General features: G+C 50.8%; 10 protein-coding genes across 10 annotated transcripts; 6 read left to right on the top strand and 4 right to left on the bottom strand.

The window, feature by feature from the left end:
- Positions 1-19: 19 nt before the first annotated feature.
- MRS44_016867 (uncharacterized protein) lies at positions 20-1,525 on the bottom strand (the record flags this gene model as incomplete). The annotated part of the gene is made up of 3 exons (XM_065618217.1): positions 20-957; positions 1,009-1,278; positions 1,330-1,525. 3 exons carry the CDS (start codon positions 1,523-1,525, stop codon positions 20-22), a joined length of 1,404 nt encoding a protein of 467 aa, XP_065474289.1.
- A 1,030-nt stretch (positions 1,526-2,555) lies between these two features.
- MRS44_016868 (uncharacterized protein) lies at positions 2,556-3,425 on the bottom strand (the record flags this gene model as incomplete). The annotated part of the gene is made up of 2 exons (XM_065618218.1): positions 2,556-2,799; positions 3,169-3,425. 2 exons carry the CDS (start codon positions 3,423-3,425, stop codon positions 2,556-2,558), a joined length of 501 nt encoding a protein of 166 aa, XP_065474290.1.
- A 1,396-nt stretch (positions 3,426-4,821) lies between these two features.
- MRS44_016869 (uncharacterized protein) lies at positions 4,822-6,297 on the top strand (the record flags this gene model as incomplete). Its single annotated transcript, XM_065618219.1, has 4 exons — positions 4,822-4,874; positions 4,942-5,548; positions 5,608-5,727; positions 5,788-6,297. 4 exons carry the CDS (start codon positions 4,822-4,824, stop codon positions 6,295-6,297), a joined length of 1,290 nt encoding a protein of 429 aa, XP_065474291.1.
- Positions 6,298-7,206: 909 nt separating this feature from the next.
- Positions 7,207-8,871, top strand: MRS44_016870 (uncharacterized protein; the record flags this gene model as incomplete). The annotated part of the gene is made up of 2 exons (XM_046272147.2): positions 7,207-7,438; positions 7,487-8,871. 2 exons carry the CDS (start codon positions 7,207-7,209, stop codon positions 8,869-8,871), a joined length of 1,617 nt encoding a protein of 538 aa, XP_046130529.1.
- Positions 8,872-9,195: 324 nt separating this feature from the next.
- MRS44_016871 (uncharacterized protein) lies at positions 9,196-9,942 on the top strand (the record flags this gene model as incomplete). Its single annotated transcript, XM_046284141.2, has 1 exon — positions 9,196-9,942. The coding sequence occupies one exon, from the start codon at positions 9,196-9,198 to the stop codon at positions 9,940-9,942; it is 747 nt and encodes a 248-aa protein (XP_046130528.1).
- A 172-nt stretch (positions 9,943-10,114) lies between these two features.
- On the bottom strand, positions 10,115-12,616 carry MRS44_016872 (uncharacterized protein; the record flags this gene model as incomplete). The annotated part of the gene is made up of 1 exon (XM_046276624.2): positions 10,115-12,616. One exon carries the CDS (start codon positions 12,614-12,616, stop codon positions 10,115-10,117), a length of 2,502 nt encoding a protein of 833 aa, XP_046130527.1.
- A 992-nt stretch (positions 12,617-13,608) lies between these two features.
- On the bottom strand, positions 13,609-15,044 carry MRS44_016873 (uncharacterized protein; the record flags this gene model as incomplete). The annotated part of the gene is made up of 2 exons (XM_046272146.2): positions 13,609-13,776; positions 13,830-15,044. 2 exons carry the CDS (start codon positions 15,042-15,044, stop codon positions 13,609-13,611), a joined length of 1,383 nt encoding a protein of 460 aa, XP_046130526.1.
- Positions 15,045-15,698: 654 nt separating this feature from the next.
- On the top strand, positions 15,699-16,622 carry MRS44_016874 (uncharacterized protein; the record flags this gene model as incomplete). The annotated part of the gene is made up of 1 exon (XM_046273948.1): positions 15,699-16,622. The coding sequence occupies one exon, from the start codon at positions 15,699-15,701 to the stop codon at positions 16,620-16,622; it is 924 nt and encodes a 307-aa protein (XP_046130525.1).
- Positions 16,623-17,293: 671 nt separating this feature from the next.
- MRS44_016875 (uncharacterized protein) lies at positions 17,294-20,096 on the top strand (the record flags this gene model as incomplete). The annotated part of the gene is made up of 3 exons (XM_065618220.1): positions 17,294-17,350; positions 17,413-17,813; positions 17,867-20,096. 3 exons carry the CDS (start codon positions 17,294-17,296, stop codon positions 20,094-20,096), a joined length of 2,688 nt encoding a protein of 895 aa, XP_065474292.1.
- Positions 20,097-20,846: 750 nt separating this feature from the next.
- On the top strand, positions 20,847-22,604 carry MRS44_016876 (uncharacterized protein; the record flags this gene model as incomplete). Its single annotated transcript, XM_046276623.2, has 1 exon — positions 20,847-22,604. The coding sequence occupies one exon, from the start codon at positions 20,847-20,849 to the stop codon at positions 22,602-22,604; it is 1,758 nt and encodes a 585-aa protein (XP_046130524.1).
- Between the last annotated feature and the right edge of the window lie 1,070 nt (positions 22,605-23,674).

The following is a 23,674-nucleotide window of genomic DNA, read 5'->3' on the forward strand; positions in this document are numbered from 1 at the left end:
CCTTAATCGCTTTGAAAGGTTACTCTGTTCCGTTACCTCCTTGCATCTTGCTCAGTCGTGCTCGTAGTGCTGCTTGTTCCTCCTCGATCGTCTTGAGCTCTAGGATTCTTTGCCTGCGCGCTTCCAGTTGTGCATACTGCTCCATGAGCATTGCGTGACTTGCTTCATCTGACACTGGTGACACTGGAGAAATTGTTTCGGTAACAGGTGTCGATCCAGCTTCGCTAGATGGTTTGGGCAACGGAGATGCTGATGTATCGGTCTGTGTTTGAGCTGCGGAAGGCGTTTCGGTCTCCTTCTTCTGTGGCTCCTCCGTAGAACTGGGTAATTCTGTGGGTGGCAAAACAGAGGGCTGCTTCTGCTGCTCTTCGTTGTCCTTTCGTGCGGTTTCGCCGGGAAGCTCAGCAGGCAGCGCTTTATCCTCTCCTTGCAGTTCTGGCACAGTTCGAGCCACGTCGCCCTCCAGTTCCTTTTCAGTCCGCTTCTCCTCTCCCTGTAGCTCAGGTACAATAGCAGCCACATCTCCTTCTAGCTCCTTCTCGGTGGCTTTCTCCGTGCTCGGCAACTCTGGCAATCTTCCCTGGCCCGCAAGCTCCGCAGCCGGAGGTGGCGGCGTGGATCCGCGCATCTCAGCCGGTGTGGCTGGGGTGACGACGATATCGATCTTCTTTGGCTGCTCCAGCTCGGCAATTTGAGGCTGTGAATCGCGTGGGTCAGTGTTTGACGTTGACCCTTTGGCCGCCTTCTGCTTTCTCCTCCTCATCCAGAAGAACAAGGCTCCAAGGACGATGAGAATGACAGCTACTACTCCAACTACAATTCCAGCAATCGCACCCGCACTTAATCCATGCTTAGGAGGGCTAGGTGCTGTTGTGGTGGCTTGTGCTGCCGTTAATAGGGTTGAAGATGTTCCAGATGATGAAGACGTCACAGCATCTTTAGAGTCAGCCGAAGATGCTGGAGCTTAATTAGTAATATGCATCACATGAGATGTTTCAATCCTCATACCTGAGCTAGTGATACTCGAACTAGATGCAGCTGATGTCGACGTTGACGTTGACTTGGACTCTGAGGCGGTTGTTGACTCGGCCGGGGTTTCGGTGGAAGCGGCTGCTTCCGACGCAGAGGAATTCGAGTCTCCATCTAATTCAAACTGGGAACTGTATGAAAAGTCTTCTCCATTGGTAATTCTAAAAGCGTATGTTCCCGCGTCAAGGCGATCCAGAGTGAAAGTGAAACTATCGCCGGTCGCACTCGCTGCAATTGTTAACCACAAGCCTAAACACGGCCCCAGCGCATAAGTCTAGAGTAGGTAAGATAATAACTCACTTGTTATTACTTTTGCGACTCTCAGATTATCAGAAGCGCCTGTCATAAGGGCGATGGTGCAGCCATCATCGCAGCCTTCGTAGTGGAGCGTGAAAGGCGTCCCCTGCTCGACATCCCAGTTGCTGTTGGTAAAGACGAGTCTGGCCGTGACTGTAGAAAAAGCCCAGCCAGCGAGTAACACTAGCTTTGGCAGCATCTTGACGCGTTTGTCAAGACTCGTGAGTCTGTCGCCAAGTGGTGGAGCAGCGCAACGCTCGTAAGCAAAGCGGAGAAGGGAGGGAAGAAACAGGAAAGGAGGGATGAGCACCTAAGGATAAAGATAAGGCCAAAATGAGGGGCTTATCAAACCGTTGACCAGGGGGTTTAATGAGTGGCTGATCCGAAGCCTTGCGGACAATCCCTCGTTGTCCACTGCTCGCCAACGATCGTGATGCAGCGAGCGAGGCCGACGGTTGATGGGAAGAAGAAAATCTCTTCAGCACAACTTCCAAACCTCCTTGATCTTGTCTCATTTGGAGAAACCCAAGCTCAAATGGTTCCTTGAGGTGGCGAGACGCTCGACGTGTCTCATCCTAAGGGGGGCACCTGATGCTCAGTCGCATGCAACTATCGACGCCACTCGAGACCATCATTGGACAGTTAAGGTCGCAAGGCTCGCCGATCTTCTGGCGAGTGAGTAGGAATTGTTTGCTCATTCTGCCTTGGCCAGTCTAGAAATCGGCCGAAAAGGACTGATTATTTATCGCTCCAGGTTGTTGTGTGGGCGACGGTCAACATTTCCCACGGCTGGTTGTGCATCATTTAGGCTTCGTTTCATTGGGCAATCTGAGAGAGCTTACAGTCTGCCCAACAACTACAAAAATTCTTTGTATCTCTATTACTTACTCTCAATGAAATAGTGAACGGTTAGGGAATCGCTAGTTCAAGGCTCCAGGACAATCACTCGCAACTAACCGCCTGTCCATTGATGCTTATCAGAGCTGCAGACACCGGCTAGACTTGCAGAGTGCGATACAGAATAAGGCTCTATCTAGATAGTTTTCCGTTAATTACAAGCTGGACTGTGGGCTCAAGAATGACTTTGTCTAGGTAATGTTAAACAACTATCAGTGGTGGAGTCAAAAACCTCGGCGTGGAGAGGTGCCTCACTGGCTTGCAACTCAATATCGATCGGCGTATATTTCTATCCTGGCTATCTTTTAAAATACCAAACCCCTTTCCTTGCTTTACTCCGGCAACGTTGTCATCCGTGACATTTCCGCAGCCTGAGGCTGCGCCTTGGTCGACTTGCCAATGAGATGGCCCGACTCCCTCTCTTCATAAGATGGCGGGGCATCATGATCTTGCGGCAAAGACGGGTGCGCATCGTCTGCCGATGGCACGCCTGCGTACTGGGGCGAGGGTTCGGCCACTGGGCCCATACGGTAGTAAGCTCGAAGGACGAGCATGAGCAATACGAAGTGGACGAAGCTGGATGAATGTTAGATGATGGTCTTTCATAGAGGTGATATACTTGCCTATAGACAATGGCTCCAACCCAAGATGAGGAAACCATTCCACACTGAACGAGATCTGGCCCAAGGTAATGGCATGCAAGAAGCTTCCGGGGTTTAATGACGGGGGCGTATAAGCTCTGGAACCCGAGACAAACTGCCCATCCAGCCACCTCGATTACCAGAAATGGTAGAACGAAGTAGAGTACAAATTTTGTCAGTCGAATGCCGCTTGTATAGTCCATTGTCTGCTTCGCCTTCTTCACCCGGTCTAGGAAGATGAGGGCGAACAAGATGTGGAAGAACAAACCAAATGCCGCCTTAGGATCGCCCAGTCAATACCGACTTCATTAATGGGAGCAAATTAGTTAGGCAACTTGCCAGGCCAATCTCAAGAGCTTGAATCTGTTCACCCGGTGGCGGGAAATCGATCTTTGCCCCCTGCACAACGTCCCGTGGGTCAGCAGTTTCAGCGCCAGTTATAGCCATGATAGTGATGACCATCATGCCAATATCAAAAAAGATGAGAACCGAAAAGATGGTCATGATCTTGCGAGAGGCCCAGACCATAGGCTGCGTATCAACGTGCGTGTATTCCGACATTTTGACGCGATTGAGTGCCAAAGAGATTCAGACATGATCTTGCCAAACAGACATTGCACTCTCATTTTATCAGCTGTCGCGAGCTGAACGGCATTTCCAGACTCCAGTGAGGCTGAATTCCCTGTCGAGCACATGTTTCAACGACGATGTACTGTTGGCCAGCTGAACTTGAAGGCCGCAAGAAAACAACCCGCTTGGGTGCATTGATGAGCTGAAGCTGCCTTGCCAAGACGTCTGTGTCCAATGGGATTGCGTGCCAAGAGTGTTGGCGGGAGTTGAGCGGCGGGATTCCGCGACGTCGGAAGATTGCGTCGTGAGAGAGAGAAATAAACTACAAAATGCTGTCAAGGGGGTCCGCACTGGTCATAGAGGGTCATGCTGTTGCGGGATAGTGGTCAGACTCTACAAATTCCTAGTCCCCCATGTGGTGTTGGTGTCGACTGTCTTATTTGGTAAGATGCCATCTCCGAACAGCGGCATTAGTATTGCCGATGGATCGGAAAAGGTCCCTGCCATCGGACTCAGAAGCTGATAGTATATGTACCAATAAACAATTCAAATGTTCCTTATTACATTTCTATATGTTTCATGCTCGAGTTAACCCTATGTCAGACTCATGGACTGGTTAGCATTGCCGTTGGGCTGACGTTGGGTAATGGCCCCAAGTTACCCTGGAGAAATCCACAACCAGAGAGGAACTCGAGTTCGTAAGGACAGGATAGAACATCTTGTCTTCACTATAGAAAAGCTCATATCGATAGGTATGAAGCCTTACAAATTAATCGTGTGTTACCGACTTGTTGTTGATATGCGTCCACCTCGCCAGCTGTTCTTTGTCATTAATGACCTGTCTTCCAAATCAGCGACGTGGCAGTACTACGGGACAATTCCCCTGTAATCATGTTATCTTATCCAGAGAGCCCAACTCGTGACATCGTATTTATCATGGGTGGTATAAAGTACAGGTCATTTCCAGTGGTTGAGCTCCCTCAACATGCCTTGACTTCACGATAAAAATCTTTGCTATCGTCAAGACAAAAAAGCCACTGTCCCAGCATATTCACTAAACTCAGCCTTTTGCCTAACATGTCCTAGCAGCTTTGCTAGATGCCTCTGTTAGGCGCTGACCGTTGCAACCGTTATTCCCGACCATGGCAACCAAAATATCCTTATCGTGAAGAACCACCTTTTTTTTGTGGGCTTCAAATGCGCAATTTAGCCGAGTCGGCTTAAGATTTCCGATCCATGGTGAAGAATTTGAAGCATCAGGCAAATGTAACCTGTTTCTCCACTCCGAAATAGGAGCCTGAATGTAAATATCGACGAGAATCCTCAATTATTCTGTTCGCAGAAATATTGCAAGGTGATCTTTGTAAAGCTTCGTACCTAGTGAATCATGGCTCGTTTGACCCCTCACATCGGATCTCCCAGGCCGATAGCGGCGACACCGTCAGTTCCCAACTTCCCCAACATCTGTGAAAAACCGCATCATCTCAACTAACGGCATTCATTGTAGGGCTGAAACGGCACCTGATCAAAACTTGTCTGCGATGGAGGCACAAGATCTTGAGAGAATTGGAACGAGGAGAACTCACCAATCGTCAATCGTCCTGCCCGAACCTCCAGATGGCGGTCTACGGGCATGGACACAAGTTGCCATGGGCTGGATTGTCATCTTCACAACATGGGGCTATGTCAACTCTTTTGGAAGTTTTCAATCCTACTACACATCGGTGCTGCCTCAATCTTCATTTGATATTTCGTGGATTGGCTCCTTGCAAGTCTGGTTAACGTTCTTCGGGAGTGCATTTTCTGGCCGACTCCTTGATGCTGGCCTCTTTGTCCCGACTTTTCTCATTGGCTCTACGATGCAGCTTCTTGGAATCTTTCTAATGAGCATCTCGACAAAATACTGGCAGTTGATGCTTACCCAGGGTATCCTGACTGGCTTTGGTGGAGGCATCATCTTTGCCCCGTCACTCGCCTTGGTCGCCACATATTTTGACAAACACCGAGGCATCGCAATAGGACTTGTGACAACTGGAAACTCTCTTGGTGGTCTTGTATATCCACTTGTCGTCCGAGAGCTGCTTCCCATACTGGGAATGCCTTGGACAGCTAGAGTGCTTGGCTTCATCAACCTGACCGGGTTTTGCTTTGTGGCTGTCTTTATGCGTCCAAGACTTCCCCACGCAAGTCTGGACCAATCATTGACTGGGAAGCCTTCAAGGACAAGCTCTACATTTCTTATGTGGCAGGCCTGTTCTTTTTCGTCTTGCCTGTCTACTACACCTTCTATTATGTGAGTGGCATACCTCCATATGCCCCAAGACCAAGAGTGACCGTGCTGACCAGACTGTAGCTCTCTTCGTATGGCCGGGATGCCCTGGGTCTCTCGTACTCTGAGGCCTCGCTCCTCACTACCCTAATCAACGGTGCAGGTCTACCTGCACGAGTTCTGGTGCCCATCATCGCCGACCGCATTGGGCCACTCAACACGATAGCTCCGGCTGGATTTTGCGTGGCTGTCGTTGCCTTTTCTTGGCTAGCAGTTCACGACGTGGCGGGCATCTGGGTCTTTACAACATTTTACGGCCTTGCCTCTGGTGCATTCCAAAGTCTCATGCCAACTGGAGTTGCAAGTATCACAAAGAGACTGGATGCCATGGGCACACGAATCGGCATGTGCTTTAGCATCATCTCGTTTGCCGGATTGACCGGTCCTCCTATTGGCGGCCGTATTCAGTCTACAACAAAGGACAACTACACTGGTGCGCATATCTGGGCCGCTCTCTGCAGTTCGGTTTGCGTTGGCTTGCTGCTGTTGGCTCGAGTGCTGAAGGTAGGATGGAAACCGCATGTCAAGTGCTAAGCTGCCAGGACTGCCTTGGCTGGAGATGAGTGATGCATTTGAGGCAGTTTTTCGCCTTTAATGCTTGAGTTGGAAAAGGTCATAGGAGGGATCATGAGAGCAAACAGAAATACAGGATACTTGTGCGTTACATGGGGTCGGCTTGATGATGTTACGCACTCAAACGACGTTATGTTAATCTTCACTAGCCATACCTTTTTAGTCATAGACACACACTCTAATCTTAGTGATAGCTAATACAAAAGCCCCAAAGACTGGTTACACCGGGGTTTATTCCTTCATCGCCCAGCCTCCCCACCTGACTCGTGAACAACAAGTTATATCTCGCAAGTGTCAACTATAGACAGCGAGATCCGAGGATATCAGCGGCATAATCAAAATCCTTGACATCATGCCATGACAATCAGAAGACCTTTCCAGAAAAGAATGATCCAAAGAGGGGTAATAAACGAAGGATCCATTTGGGCAGGCATTCCGGTGTCTTGGCACACCCCATAATCCACGTCCCCCGCCTTGGTATTGCAACCTAGGCAGCGACTATCCCAGCTTCTAAACATGCCAAACTATCAAGCACCTTCTTTAATCGGTTTAAGCTTATCTGCCGCAGTCGCTGGTTGGCCCGGCGTCAGGAGATGGTTTATGTTTCCCGGCGATGAACACCACCTTTTTGGGATGTAGTCCTATCTCTTTATCACTTAATTATGCGCAGATCGGTGGGGATGAGCCTTGAGTCGCCGTGTCTTAGAGAAGGTCCAGGCGACGCTCCGGCCGCCGGCCGCCGGCCAAGGACACGAGAGGGAAGTCCATAGCCGGCCAATCTATAAGAGCTCAGCTTCCTTCACGATCGTCCATAGAAGAGGGTGTCTAGCACTCACAACTGTCATTCGAATCAAGACGGCAAGAGACACAATGACGATCCGAGCCACTCTCACCGCTGGCCTGCTCTATGTAGGCCTGGCTACGGCAGCGCACCGCTACGCAGACAACCAGGTCGCTCTCGTCAGAGACAGCGATGAGGCCGCCAAGAACTTCCCAGACGTCAAGGGTGTTGAGCTTTACTCTCCGCCTTTCACGGACCCCAAGAGTGTCCCGGCAGGATTTGAAAACGGCACAAGTGGCCCAACCGACGATGCCACATTAGGTATGGAGATGTGACTCTACTTCCGGACGTTCCGCTGATCGACCGTAGACTACTTTCTCCAAACTCTTGCTGCCCGCAATGACTGGATGACATACACAAACCCATCTTTTAAGTCTGAAGATGGCCGTTCTATCCCATATGTCTTCCTATCTACCTCGACGCAGCCCAAGACAAACGCCTCTGCGTCCGAGAAGCTGCGTGTCTATCTTCAAGGCGGTGTCCATGGCAATGAACCAGGCGGCGACCAACTTCTTCTTGCCCTGATTGGAAAGTTTGATGCCAACTCCACCTGGGCTGAGTCCATCCTGGAGAAGATGGACATTATGATTCTTCCTCGTTACAACCCCGATGGTGTGGCCTACTTCCAACGCTTCCTTGCAACCGGCTTCGACCCCAACAGAGACCACATCAAGCAGGCAAGCTCACAAACACGAGAAGTCAAGAAGTTGATTTCGGAGTTTAACCCTCACATTGGTGTCGATTCTCACGAGTATAGCGCCAACCGCGCATATGGCACCAAGGATCAGTGGGCTCAGGCTGTAGACGGTCAGATCTCGGCCATGAAGAATCTGAACATTCACAAGGATATCCGGGAGCTGGCCGAGGAGACTTTCGTGCCCAATGTTGCTGCTGCGATGGAAGCTCACGACCTACGATGGAGCCCTTACATCACAGGCGTTCTGAAGGAGGAACCTCTGGTTTTCACCGAGCTCAACACCGAGGCCCGGGCTGGCGATGTTTCCCTTGCCCTGAGCCAGGCCCTTGTCTTCCTCACTGAGACTAGAGGCATCATGCTTGGCGGCCAGCACTTCCAGCGACGAGTCGCAGCTGGGTTGATCATGGTTGAGTCTCTCATCCAGACGGCTGCGGATAACGCGGAAGAGGTCTACAAGGTCGTTGAAGGCGCACGCGAGAAGTTTGCCGAGAGCAATGATGATATCGTCATCACCGATGCCCCTCAACCTACCAACAGGACTTGGCAGTTCATTGAGCTCGAGTCTGGAAAGCTTGTGGAACTTCCAGTTCAGTTCCTCAGCACCACTCCAGTGCTGGCTAATCTCACCCGTAGCCGACCCGAGGCCTACGTATTCCCCAGGGCGTGGAAGGATGCGGCGGAAAGACTTCAAATCGCCGGGGTCAAGGTCGATACCCTCAAGGCAGACTTTGTCGGCGAGGTTGAGGCGCTGAACATCACGAGCGCTTCGGTTGGAAAGACACTCTATCAAGGTACCGCCTTGACGACCGTCACGACAGAAACGATCCGAAAGGAAATCAGAATGCCTGCAGGAAGCTTCTGGGTCAGCACAAGGCAAAAGAACGCGGCACACGCGCTGGTGACGCTGGAGCCCGAAGGCATCGACTCGTATGTCACATTCAATATTCTCCCCGTCAACGAGGGAGACGAGTACCCTGTATATAGAGTGATGGCGTAGGTACATAGGCAGTAGTAATACGTCTTGTGGGTTTCAAATGATGCCATGCCAACTAAACCTGATTTGCCCTGCTATTATGCAACCTATTGGCCTGCAGTCTCTTTCTGTGAAATGACTCATGCAAAAGGGCCCATAAGCGGAGAATTGACTCATTGGTAAAAAGGCCGAAGAGGCGCGTTTATTCTCAACGCGTAAATATTCGTTATATCCTCGATTTAATCCTCTCGGAGAATTCTCCGACTAGCCAAGAGCCAACAAACACTTGACACTTCATTCAACATTTCTTCAAGACAACGATAACCTGAGGTGGTCGATTTACGGAAAATGCCGCAAAACATCTACGATAACGGCAAGTTCTTTGCCGAATACGCCGCCCTCGATCGCTCAGTCAACGGCCTCGGCAGTGCCGCAGAATGGCCAAGAATGCAATCCTACCTCCCGGATCTCAAAGGATTAAGCGTACTGGATCTCGGATGTGGTTTCGGATGGTTTGCTCGATGGGCTCGCAAGGCCGGAGCCGAGTTTGTCCTCGGAATCGACATCTCGCAAAACATGCTTGACCGAGCGCAAGCCATGACCGACGACCCGAATATCAGATACGAACGAGGCGACATGGACTCTATGATGCTTCCGGAGAGCTGCGTGAATAGATACGAAGTGGCTTTTAGCTCTCTTACGATCCATTACCTTGCTCACCTAACAGACTTTGCCAAACATGTGCATCGGGGCCTGAAACGTGGAGGCTTGTTTGTCTTTTCCGTCGAGCATCCAGTTTACACGGCACCATCCCATCCAGCTTTCATAACGGACGAAGCCTCGGGAAGAGAGTATTGGCCACTGGACAGCTACCACAAGGAGGGCGTGCGGTTGACAAAATGGCTCATCGAGGGGGTTGAGAAGCATCATCGCACGGTTGCAACCTACATCAACACCTTTCTACAAGCTGGCTTTGAGCTGACTGGGTTCGACGAGTGGCGTCCAACACCAGAGGAGCTGAAGACGTACCCTTACTCGGGGCACCGGGTATTGCAACGGCCGGTGTATTTGGTGATGGCGGTAAGGAAGAAGTAGGATGGGATAAAAGTACACGACCTCAAGAATGCATATATATGATATTTTTGTATATAATACGACGAGATTCCAATCCAAAGAGACACGCAGCGAGCATACCCAATCTAAAATATCAAAAAGCCACCCTTCAATAAGTCATCAAACATTCCATCACAAGGCCCAGCTTTCATTCCTAGGCCACCTGGGCAACCAGAGCATCAAACTCTTCCTCAGTATGCTCTGGAAAGTCTCGATAGTCCTCTCCCAAGATAGTGTCTCCATTACGGAAACGCTGCATCTTCAAGTCCCCTCCAGCCAAACGCTTTGCCTCAAAGAGATCCTCCATGTCAACAAGTGACGGGACAACCGTTGTGCGGAACTCGTATGGGACTCCACTCTCTTTGATGAGAGTGATGCTCGCTTGGAGAACCTTGGGCTTGATTCTCTTGCCGGCAACCGTCTTGTACTTTTCCAGAGCACACTTGATGTCCATTGCAACAAAGTCAACCAGCTTCTCTGAAAAGGCCTGGCGTAGTATTTCGGGAGAAGTTCCGTTTGTGTCGAGCTTGATGGTCACTCCCGCCTTCTTAAGGAGTCGCATGAAAGGCAAGAGACCCTTGTGGATGGTTGGCTCACCCCCAGAGATGACCAAACACTTGTGAGAGGTTGAGGTGATGTGTCTGAAGACATCTTGAGCCGTCACATCGTCACGCTCACCATTAACAACAGGCCCATTGTGACACCAAGGACAAGCCAGGTTGCAGCGCGAGGTAAACATGATGGACGCTTGCATCTTGCCAGGATAGTCGCTCAGAGTACTCTTGATGTGTCCAGCCACGGGAATATCATCAATCTCAGCAACCTGTCGTTCCAGCTCTTGAAGCTTCGTATCTCCTTTTCCAGCTTCCGACAGTGGCGAGTCCGAGATGTACCGGTAGACCTTCCGAGCAGTGAATTCTTCAGCTTTGCCTTTGTTCCAGTCTCTGGTGGGACGGAAGTAACCGACGATTCGAGAGTAGACGAGGCATTCCTCCCCGCAGAGCAAACATTCAGGTTCTTCCCCTGCGCGGTAACCATGTGTCTTGCAGATGCTGAAAGTTGGTGTGAGGGTGATGTAAGGGATGCGGAAACGCGAGGTCAAGAGTTTGATCAAGTCTCGAGCCAACTTCCACTCCGGCAAACGCTCTCCTAGAAATGCATGGAAGACAGTCCCGCCCGTGTATGAACACTGAAGGTCCTCTTGGTGATCCAGGGCCTCAAAGAGATCCTCGGTAGTGTCGACTGGAAGCATGGTCGAGTTGGTGTAAAAGGTCGGAATCTTGCGGTCCGGGAAGAGTATCTTGTCTTGTCGTGCAAACTTGTAGCATGTACTCTCTGCGGGACTTGCTTCCAAGTTGTAGAGGTTGCCCGTCTCGTTCTGGAACTCTTGAAGACGCTCTTTGATAAAGTCCAAGACTTCAAGGGCAAACGTCTTTTGCTTGGCGATGGTCTCCCCAAACAACGCGACCAGGGCTTCGTTCATGCCGTTGACTCCAATGGTGCTGAAGTGGTTCGTCCAGTAAGATCCAGTTCGGCCCTTTGTCGCAGAGAGGTAGTGAGCTGCGTATGGGTAAAGAGCGGCATTCGAGTCCACGAGTTTCCGCTTGATCTCCAGTGAGTCCTTGGCAACCCTCAGAGTATCTGACAGCTCGGCCAAGAATGTTTCTTTAGAGCCATTGGATCTGTAGGCGAGATTGGGCAGGTTCACGGTTACCACTCCAATAGAGCCAGTCAGAGGGCTTGCACCATACTGACCACCAACTCGACAGTGGAGCTTGCTGAGGTCGAGTCGAAGTCGGCAGCACATAGATCGAAAGTCTTCGGGGTCCAGGTCGCTGTTGATAAAGTTGGCAAAATACGGGACACCGTACTTGGCTGTCATCTCCCAGATGGACTTCCAGCGAGGCGATTCCCAGTCGATGCCTTCGCAAAGATTGTAGGTGGGAATGGGGAACGAAAAGATGTTGCCGTTGCCATCGCCTTGCATCATGACCTCGGCAAAGGCCTTATTGAGGATGTCCATCTCTTCCTGAAAATCACTGTAGATCCATTCCTCATGCAGTTCTCCGCCGATGATCACAGACTGGTCGCCAAGCCGACTCGGGCAGATGAGATCCAGAGAGAGGTTGGTGAAGGGCGCTTGGAATCCGCTTCGAGTTGGCACGTTCAAAGAGTAGACGAAACTCTGCAGGTATTTAAAGACCTCCACATAGGACAAGTTGTCGCTTCGGATGAATGGAGCAAGGTAGGTATCGAAGCTGGAAAGGGCTTGAGCTCCTGCGAGCTCACCTTGAAGAGTGAAGAGGAAATTGACAATCTGGTTGAGAGCCGTGTTCAAATGCTTCGGTGGGCGACATTGGATCTTGTTCTCGACGCCTCCGAATCCCTGAAGAAGGATATCTTCAATGCTCCAGCCTGAGCAGTAGGCGCTCAGAAATCCCAGATCGTGGATATGGAAACGATTCTCGCTATCGTACTTGCGAATCTCCTCGGTATAGATCTTGTCCAGCCAGTACTGGGAGATGATGTGATTGGAGACATACTGCATGAGACCCTGGTGCGAGTATGTCGAGTTTGAATTCTCAGAAACCTTCCATGTTCCTTTGGCAAGGTACTCGTCAACGAGGCCAATGTGGGATGCCGTGGCTGCAGTCATTGTGTATGTGTTGTTATTATCCCAAGAGTTGATGGTTCATAGATCGCGTGCTTGGAAGTGCATCGACACGGGATATGCTGGCTTCTCCCGGGCCTGACAAGGTATTTATTCAATCGGCAGGCCTTTGTTTACGCATTGTTATACCTGGAACTGCACAAGCTAATCTACCGAGCTCTCGTCCGATTCTGACGGCAAGACTCGGTGGTACAAAGCCGTATCTGGGTGTGGCCCTGGCAATTGGACTGTCATATGTTCGTCGAAACACGCTTTTCGCGCGTTGACCAGGAGATTAACTCGCCTGATGAACCTTGGCTCGTCCGCGAGTCGGACGCGATTCCTCGTGACTCGGGCGTGAATGGCGTGACAAGGCATGAAGAAGCGGTCAAGAATCGTTCAATCTTAATCTTGCCCTGAGTCATTGGAATTGCCTTGTCTGGGGTTGGTCGTTTGATGTCTGATAACGTCGATACCTCGAAAACGCGTCTGTTGATCGTAGATCAGGCACAATTGGAGAGAACGCGTCCTCACTCGTCAGCTTTGCCATATACGTACCTTATCGATCACGGTGCATGCGTTCCTGAATGATTTTAACCGAGCAGATTTGTCAGACAAGGTCCTGAGTTGGCGTGATGTTGCCACCAACACTGAGACAGGCGTTCATGTTCGTCACACGACGCAATTGGCCGATTGCGCCACTTCCATTTCCGGGGGAATTGAACCTTTTCAATCATGTGTTTTGGACGCGTTTGGCTGAGGCGTTCCGGATAGTGTCAAGGCGGCCTCGGCAATCTGCGCTGCAATTCTTGGACCAGATACATCTGTCGGGCAGTTCAGGGTAATCAAGGGTATTTACTTGGATTGATTCAAGTTTGAGATGTCAATTAATCTAGATGTTTAACCTGGTAACCAGATCCTGCCGGGGATGTTGGCCGAGAACCTCGACCGCCGTAGGCTCTGCTCCCATCAATTACTGCCCCTATCCTTGCAATGGCTCAGATCTTTGCCAAAGGCTTCTTGCTGATTCGGAGTCTCAAAATAGCAACAAGAGCAGTAGCAACCAAGGACACGGAGCCAGCATAAAACATGGCTGGTCGGTAAGCGTGGAGTCCTTCATCAGCACCGCCATACGCCTCAAGGAGGTATCCTGCAATGGGAGATCCCTGATAATTCATTGTTAGCATCTGTCTCAGAATCACAGAGGATCACAACTCACAAAAAGATAACCTGCGACCCATCCAACAATTATCATGCCCACCGCCGTCGAGACACGAGTCGACCCAAAGACGTTGCCAACAACGGTGGGCATGCACGAAAAGAAGCCTCCATTCATCAGCCCATTCAACACTGCAAAGACAGCAAGAGGCGCCAAGGTAGTCGAAGCTGGCCATAGAGCAATCATTGTGAGGGAGTTGCCAAGGAAGAATGCCCCGAGAGTGTTCAAAGGTCCAAGGATATCGCAGAGTTGACCACTAATGATCCGGCCGACGGCTGATGAGCAACTGAATCCCGCCAACAATGCCGCACCTGTGCTAGTGCTGAGTCCCATGGATTGAGTATAGAGGGGGATGAAGAAGGGTGGCACAAGAAGTGGAAAGATGCCAATACCGCCAGCCAAGAATAGGAGGGCAAAGTTGGCCTGTCGGAAGAGAGTCCAGTCGATGAGTCCGGTCGCATGAATCGGTGTTCTCTCCTTGATCAACCAAGCTGCAGGAAGTCCAGTACCAGCAATGAGAAAGCCAGTAATTCGAAAAGCCCATTCAACACCGTATCGTTCAATCATGTTGTTGGTTGCGACGCTCATAATAGCGCCCCCAAAACCACCTCCAGCCATGACTATTCCATTTGCCAATCCTCTTTTCCGGCGGAAATACTGAGCTGGAGCAACTGAGAAGGACATGAAACATGCGCTCATTCCGAGTCCAAGCGGCACTCCAGGGAGAAAGAACAAGCCGACGAGATGATCCGTCACAAAGCTTGCGCCAATCTCTGCAAGTGCAATCAGTGTGATGCCCACGAAGCAGAGCTTGCGAGTGCCGAGAGATCGCATCACTCGAGACACGAGCATCCCTATCGATGCCATCAGCGCCGGCGATAGAGAGCCGCAAAAGGACAAGGCCAAAGGAGATCCGATTCCTTTCTCTAGGAGCGCGCGTTGATAGACGCCCCAGACATAGCTGAGGCCTATAGTCCACCAACCGATGACAGCGCAGGCGATGATTATAACCCAGCCATAGCCACCATCTGGAACGGTGCTGTCGGCGATGCGCGAGGCTTCAAGAGCTGGGTCATCAGAGGCATCTTGTTGGAGTGATCTGGCATTTTCCGAATGACGAATTCGGGTTGAGCGAAGGCTTGATCTTGTGGAATGGGCCGCTTCTTCGTAATCCCCTCCGAGGACCTCCAACTGGACGGCTGTCGTTGTTGACATGGTGTTTTTCTTGGTCAATTGCGGTATCGGGTTTGCTTCCCGAGGGATGGCATCAAGGAATCGGATGAAATGACGGATTCTTGTAAAAATCAGGAATTATTTCTGTCGAAGAAAGGGCGTGAAGGGACAATGTGTGCGAGAAATTTCTTTCCTCGATCCTTTCTGTCAAGTGAAGGGCGCGGTTACATCATCCATCAAGAGGGGCCAGCCACGCTGAGCTAGGGTCTGAGACTGGAATATGAGCATTTTAAACGATTTAAATGAGTTGAACCTATAAAAACTTTGTAGAATATCTGGAGGGCGGTGATAAAACACGCTGGTCCTGGTGGATATGCTACTTGTAGCCTTGGTTTCACATTGGAGGTTCTCAAGCACTAATATAGACACCTCAGCACCACCAACGGGTAGGATTCCCGAGCCGAGACGATAAATGATAGGACAGATGCAAGATCGGCTTCGTCATATTACCAATCGAAAAAGCCACGTCGAATCCTGCTGTTCTCTACGTCATCTATTGTCGAAATAAATATCCCATATTCTCCCCTCATGTTAACCACTAATTATGCTTCACTTGTAAGCTTATTTTTCATACAAACACTCTATCGCCGTTCAGCATAGTTTTGGCATCTTAAACATAATTCGTCACAAGCAAAGATGACTACATCCACAAACAGCACATCCTTGAACCACACCTTTCACTATGAACTCTCGACTCACAGTTACACCGTCAAATGGGGCTCACTAGGTGACCCGACTTCTCCACCACTCATCTTGATCCATGGAACCCCATGGTCATCCCGCCTGTGGGAACCCTATGCGCTCTCTCTATCACGCCAGTTCCACGTCTACATCTTTGATAGACCTGGTTTTGGAGAGTCCCCCGCAGAGCGTAAACTGCCTGGAGCAGCCGCCAGCTCCAGCCCTATCGTCGAGTACGATGGCGACCTCGCCCGACAATCCGAAGTCTATGCAGCGCTCTTCAAGTCCTGGCAAGCCGACTGGGGTAGCCAGAAGCCCCATGTCGTGGCTCACGACAATGCTGGCTTAGTCAGCCTTCGGGCCTACCTACTCCATGACTGCCAATACGCAAGTCTGTGTCTGATTGATGTCGTTGCGATCGGGCCATTCGGAAAACCTTTGTTCAAAGTCGTTGCCGAAGATCCCCGTCACTTCCAGCGGTTGCCTGACATGGCTTTTGAAGGCATCTTGGAGAGTTACATCCGCAACGCCGCATTCTCTGAGTTATCGAAAGAAACTATGCAGAGTCTCAAGGCTCCCTGGTTGAGAGAGGGCGGGAAAGAGGGCTTCATCCGAGAGTTATGCCAAGCAAACTCGAGAACCACGGATGAGGTGGAAGGGAGATACGGGGAAGTGGGAACGAGTATCCCAGTCAAGGTCATCTGGGGAGCTGAAGATAAATGGATCCCAGTAGAGGATGCGCACAGGCTGGGAAAGGCCCTCAATGCTCAGGAAGTTGTAGTCATCAAAGATGCAGGCCATCTGATTATGCTGGATCAAGGTGCCCAGCTTGGAGTCGAGTTGGCGAGATGGCTGTGCACTGTTGGCCAGACAAAATAAAGCTTAGAAGCAAGGATGTAGAACATAATAGACACCAGGAATTCTCGGCAGGAGCTCCGGTCAATAGTTTGTCTTATCCGCTTTGTGTTTGGATTGCCCTCCATCTGGAATCATCGAGGCTGAAGCCCACAGAAAAGACAGAGGATCATCCCTATGCTGCATGCTGAAACAATCTATCGAGGACACATTAAAATTCCTTTATTTAGCAGAAGTATTGTGGCGTCTAGCTCTGCACTCTGGTCCACCATAGAATTGACCCAATACTGATAGAATGCGTTGTCAGCATGCAACAGGGTCCTCAACCAGAATGGAAAGGCAGAATATACTAGTGGATTCCAAAGCCAATCAACATCGATGGTAGGTCCTGCTAGCTAGTGATCAGCCTGTTGGTCAATCGTCGGCCGGAAGTTGAACCGTCTTACTAGTAATGGGGATCAAATTTCCACTTCTCGTGGCACTTTAATTAACACAACACTGCCGTGCTAAGGATCGACCAGATAACAATAAGCCGCTCCTAGTTTATCTGCCGTTCCCCACAAGGCCAAGCCAACATAAGCCAGATGCCCCTGATCATAGCAAACCCTTCGTTTCCAAGGACCGAGCAGGCAGCGCCAAGAGAACTGTCCGAATACCCTCCCATCACAACCACGGGCATATCTATAAATTGAGCCATGGATCCTTCATCAATCGCAAGCAGCTCAGCCGCTCTGAAGGGATCATGCTACGAGGTACTCCCATCCCGCCCGAATAGTTGTATGCCGCTATGGGGCAGCAGGCTAATCCATCCCAGCTTGTTGGCTTCACAAACAGTCTTATCCAAGACAAAGTTCCAGACGAAGATTCAACTCTAGCAGGCCTAGGATGGGACCTTCACTATGCATCTCAGGCCTTAGATGAGATCAACCTCAATTGGAGATCTCACTCGTCCACGCTCATGGTACATCCATCAGCCAGCCTTGGCATGTGGCCCAATCTTCAGAACAACCTCAATCACGCAGGTGTCACTCTTCAGGGTCTTAAGAGAGATCTGGTTCCAATTATCGAGAGTGGCCGCAAAAACAGTTTCCTCAAGGCCGGCGCACAGGCGTGGACGATGGGTCGGCGTATCAGGGCTATCACGAACAATCGAAAGCGTCTCCAGGGCCATCACATGGCTTTCAAAGTCGGTGCTAATATGATACGGATGCAAGTGTATTCTTCTCTGTTGATGCATCTACAATGTGCTAACTTGGCTCTCGTTATAGGTGCCTCGCCCTCCTTCGGCAAACCCCTCAGCAGGAGATTCACTCAGCATTAGCTGTTCTAACCATTGAGATCCAACAGCTCGAGACAGCTATTCAGACCATCAAGCAGCTCTCATTTGTAGGGAGCGAAGAAGAAGCCGAGCGCCAAGGTATGGCTCTGGCTATCGAGCGCATGGTCGAAGCCGCCAAGTCGTTTCATAGGTTTGCTGCGACTCCTCCTCCTCCTCAGCCATCTTGGAACCAGATAGAGGATGCCCATGCCTCTATTCCTCCACCCTCATATGTTCAGGCGGTTAATGCGCCACCAAACGCCGACTCTGACGATGAATCCGATGACGGACCTCAGCCCTCTCCTTTCAATGTGGCGGCTCGAGAAGGCGATCTTGCTGAACTCCAGAGACTTGTTGCGATGGGGGCGGATATCTTGGCCACCGGCGAACACGGCCAATCACCCGCATTCTCTGCTGCTGTGACTGGACAATTACACACTCTGGAATACCTCATCAATCACGGAGGAGACTATCAGTCAGGCAACGAACACGGCTTTACTCCCTTGAATGCCGCAGCCAACCACGGCCAACCGGATGCCCTCCTCATGTTGCTACGATACGGCGCAGACATACACGCAGCTTCAACCGACGGACAATCGCCTATTTACTGCGCAGCCAAGTTTGGCCATCTCCGCTCAGTCAAAATTCTCATTGAACATGGCGTTGACAAGAACTTGATTCACAAGGACCACGAGATCAAGATGACTCCACTCAATGCAGCGGCTGGCAATGGCCATCTCGACGTCGTGAGGTACTTGCTTGAGCAAGGCGCCGACATGAATATTCCCAACTCTGCCGGATGGATTCCAGTTGGTACAGCGGCCGACGATGGCCATGTTGAGGTGGTGCGGCTTCTTCTTCAATACGGGGCAAACATTCACCATGTCTCGCATAAAGGCCATACAGCTCTGCACAATGCATGCACCAACGGCCATCTTGAAGCGGTCAAACTACTTCTGAGCTATGGAGCGAGCGTTCATGCTCTCACGCCTATCGGCTGCACTCCGTTGTATCTGGCGGCTGACGCTGGCCATGCCGATATCGTCCGTGTTCTCCTCGACTACGGAGCAGATATTTCCAGAGCTGCAGGCGAGAATTACTGGACTCCCATCAATGCAGCGGCAAACGAGAATCATACCGAAGTCGTCAAGTTGCTTCTTCAAAGAGGCGCAGACCCCAGAACTCCCAACAAGAATAACTGGACGCCTCTGAACTCGGCTGCAAGCGAGGGCAACGTCGAGATTGTCAAGGCGCTTCTTCACGCTGGAGCTGACAAGGACTTGGCTGACAACCGTGGTCACTCTCCACTCTACACTGCGGTACTCTGCGGCTTCAAAGAGACAGTTGTCTTGCTTCTGGAGTTTGGTGCAGATCCGAATAAGGCAAACAAGGACGGATGGACTCCGATACACGCTGCTGCGAATCGCGGCTATTCTGAGATTGCTCGGAGTTTACTTGGATTTGGAGCAGTCGTTGCCACCCAGAACAAGGAAAACATGACACCTTTGCATTCAGCCTCCTGCAACGGTCACCTGGAGATTGTGAGGATGCTGCTGAGGAAGGGTGCTCCTCTCGACACTCGCAGCAGCGATGGTTGGGCCGCCATCACATCGGCCGCGGGCAATGGGCACACGGAAATTGTGGAGGCCCTTCTGGACCGAAAGACGGATATCGAAACTCGCAATGATAGCGGGTGGACACCACTGGGTGTTGCAGCAGGCGAGGGTTATCCTGAGACTGTCAAGATGCTCATCAAGCGCGGCGCCAACATGGGGGCCCCGAATAGCAGCAGCTGGACGCCGTTGCATGTGGCCGCCAAGAAGAACCGGGTAGACGTCGTGCAGGTTCTGCTCGCGCATGGATGCGACACATCTGTTCAAACCAACGTTGGATGGACCCCATTGAGTCTTGCTGCAAACCATGGCAGTACTAATGCCGTTCAATACCTACTCTCATCTGGAGCGAATCCAAATATCGCGCAGGAAGAGGGGTGGACTCCCTTGCACATGGCAGCCTACGAGAATCACATTGAGGCTGCGCGAGCGTTGTTGAGAGCGGGAGCGAACCAGAACCTCAAGAATAATAACGGAAGGACGCCGCTTGACTTGGCCATATCCAAAGGCCATAGAGAGATGGAGCAGGTCTTGTTGGAGAAGGGGTTTCAGCAGATGCGCTTCTAAGTGTTGATGGAGCAAAAGAGGAATAGGTGCTGCTTCTGTGGATGGACACTGAGTGACACGGACCATACAGTGAAACAATGTCAATGGGAAATCACATGAATGGAAAATACGAACGGAAATGTGAATGCAGTGGGAATGTCGAGAACCTTGGAGACTTTCGTGGCCATGCTCACAAGTAGTCTTATCATACTGACCAATAGCATCATTGTCAACTGCCAAATTCATGCACCTCACCCCCTGAAGGGCCGAAAGCTGTCACCTCGGCTTCTAGAATCCTTCAGTACCGTGGACGCGGCGCGTCACTACCGACAGCTTGGCAACGGTCACAATGGGCTGCAAAAGAGCCTCACACCGCCGCACGTTCCTTAAAACCCATCAACTAAGCCAAGAACAACAAGTCACGCTGCTATCGAGTCCCGCGTATGATCTCCCCACCGTCACCCGTTCGTTACTGAAAGCAGGCGACGCAAGCTTCACGATAACTATCGCGACTGACCCACTCTCGGTCTTCGCTAGCATGTGATCCTCGGTCTGGAATTGAAGCCTCGGACGCGACGAATTCAATTGCATCACAGGCTGTGTATGATCTGATTGTCGTGAGAATTCCATTTTTTGCTTGGATATTGTCACGAGATGCTTAAGCATAAATACTATGCTTCATCGCGTCGGTTTGCGAGAATGTCTATCATAACGACAACGAAACAAGCATCAACAACAACAAGTTCACATTGAATATTACATCTTTTCACAATGTACTACAGCAAGGGCAACTACGAGGCTTTTGCTCGTCCTCTCAAGCCTGAGGGCATCGAGAAGAAGAAGGCCTGGATTGTTGGCTCTGGACTGTCTGGTCTCTCCACAGCCGCATTCCTTGTCCGTGACGCTCAGATGCCAGGCAAGAACATCACCATCCTTGAAGAGCTCAACATCTCTGGCGGTGCCCTGGACGGAATTCATGATTCTGATAAGGGATTCGTCATGCGAGGTGGTCGAGAGATGGAGTCTCACTTTGAGTGTCTTTGGGACCTCTTCCGATCCGTTCCCTCCCTTGAAGAAAACGAAGCCAGCGTTCTCGACGAATTCTACTGGCTCAACAAGAGAGATCCCAACTTTTCTCTTCAGCGAGCCACCATCAAGCAAGGCCAAGACGCTGAGACCGGCACCCTCTTTACCCTCAGCGAAAAGGCACAAGCCGAGGTGACCAAGTTGTTCTTGGCCACGCGAAAGGAGGTTGAAAACGTGAGGATCGATCAAGTCTTTAGCCAAGAATTCTTCGAGAGCAACTTCTGGATGTACTGGCAGACCATGTTTGCCTTTCAGACCTGGCATTCAGCTTTGGAGATGAAGCTGTACCTGCACCGATTCGTCAACCACATTCGTGGCATGCCCGACTTTTCAACCTTGAAGTTCACGAGGTACAACCAGTACGAGTCTCTGGTCGTGCCACTGCATACGTGGCTTGAGGAGAAGGGGGTTGTGTTCCAGTACAACACCGAGGTTCAGGATGTCGACTTTGACATCAAGGAGGATAAGAAGACGGCCACTTACATCCATTGGATCAAGGATGGCGAAAAGTCCGGCCAAGCTCTGAGCCCTGATGATCTAGTCTTCATGACCATTGGATCTCTGACTGAAAACACGGGCTATGGAGATCACCACACTGTTCCTAAGCTTCACGAGGGCCCAGCTCCAGCATGGGATCTGTGGCGCCGCATCGCAGCCAAGGATCCCGCCTTTGGACGTCCTGAGGTCTTTTGCGGTGACATCAAGGCCACAAAGTGGGAGTCGGCCACGTTCCAGACTCTGGATGGTCGTATCCCTGAGTACATCCAAAAGGTGTGCAAGCGAGACCCTCTCAGTGGTAAGGTCGTCACTGGAGGTATTGTCACTGTCCGTGACTCGAGCTGGATCATGAGCTGGACCGTGAATCGTCAGCCTCACTTCAAGAACCAGCCCAAGGGTTCAGTTGTCGGCTGGATCTATGGTCTGCTCGTCGAAAAGGAGGGAGACTATGTCAAGAAGCCCATGCAGGAATGCACCGGAGAAGAGATTGTCCAGGAGTGGCTATACCATCTGGGCGTGCCAACCAGCGAGATCGCTACTCTGGCTGCTGACGCTGTCAAGTGCGTTCCTACGATGATGCCATACATCACCGCCTTCTTCATGCCACGACAGGCTGGAGATCGTCCTGACGTTGTTCCGGCTGGCTCACAGAACTTTGCCTTTATCGGTCAGTTCGCCGAGACGACCCGTGACTGCATCTTCACGACCGAGTATGCTGTGCGTACGGGAATGGAGTCTGTCTACCAGCTCACCGGCGTTGACCGCGCTGTCCCAGAGGTGTTTGGCTCGACGTACGACGTCAGAGTCTTGCTGGATGCCATGTCTCAGTTGAGAGATGGTAAGGAGTTGGCGCCCTGGCTGCCGGAGCGTATTCGCGCGTTCCTGATGTCCAAATTGCAAGGATCTCAGATTGGACAGATGCTGCACGAGTATCATTTGGTCTAAATGTCAAGTTCCCGATCATGTTTGTCGATTTTGATGAGAGTGATGAGTTACGTTTTCAGATTAGTTAGCAGTTCAGATTCCCTTAGTCTTTATATTTCAATCGTCTTTCACTCATGCAGCGATCACCCATGCATAACGTGCCGGACTTGATAGTTGCTACTCAGGCACGCTACCTTGATGGGTGGACGGAACCGGCAACCACTCTTCCCACACCCTGCCATAGATCGCCCTTGCATTAGCGCAATTCTAAATGAATGCCATCTCACTGGAGATGGTTCTAGCTCTAGTAGGTCTCTATTGCAACCTAACTCGGCTACTCGGATATCTTCCAAGATGGAAGGTTTCTCTATCTCCGCTAAGCCTCAGCCACCTCGTAGAGTCCAATACTAAGTATCATCTTAAATACCATCTATCCGGTGTATCTTATAGGCGGTCGCTTATAGTTGCAACTCTATTTTATCCTCTAAAAAATCTCATGATGTTTTGATATTCTACTAACTAAAGCAGGCATGTAATATCATATGACCAGTGCTAGGATGTAAGCCTATTATTGCCCTCGCTATCTTCTACCCAACACAATTCAAATTGCTTCGAAAAATTGCTTCATGTATCCTATAGAACCAGATGCAGAAATCTCTCGTGTTGTAAGGGGAGACGATAACTAGGCCAGAAGGCGGTGACAAAAGGCGCACGAACTCATGAGATGAAGGTGCTCATCAACCAGGTAGATTTTTCTCACAACGCAACAAGTCTCTTCCATCAAGCAAGACCCGACAATTCCGAGGTTGCTGAAACGAGCGTTCAATTATTGTTCAAAAGATAGTTGCTCGCAAAGCGTAGTCGCCCGGAGGACTGATCCCGAACTGATATCACCTGACTACGATCCTCAAATATCTGCCTTGTTGGTACAGGTACATCGCTTCCAGGTCAGATGCGCGGAACAAAAGGACTTGAGCTTCCCCATCAGATATCCACCTCCGAGACCAGGTAGCCAAGCCTGACAAAAGTCCCCTAGGCGTGCTGCGGAGTAGCGTATCACGACTACCTTGTACTTGCGTCATCACCCGAAT

The sequence above is a fragment of the Fusarium solani genome (genome assembly GCF_023522795.1).
Source record: "Fusarium solani strain SB1 chromosome Unknown bctg00000012, whole genome shotgun sequence".
In the NCBI taxonomy this organism is placed as follows: domain Eukaryota; kingdom Fungi; phylum Ascomycota; class Sordariomycetes; order Hypocreales; family Nectriaceae; genus Fusarium; species Fusarium solani.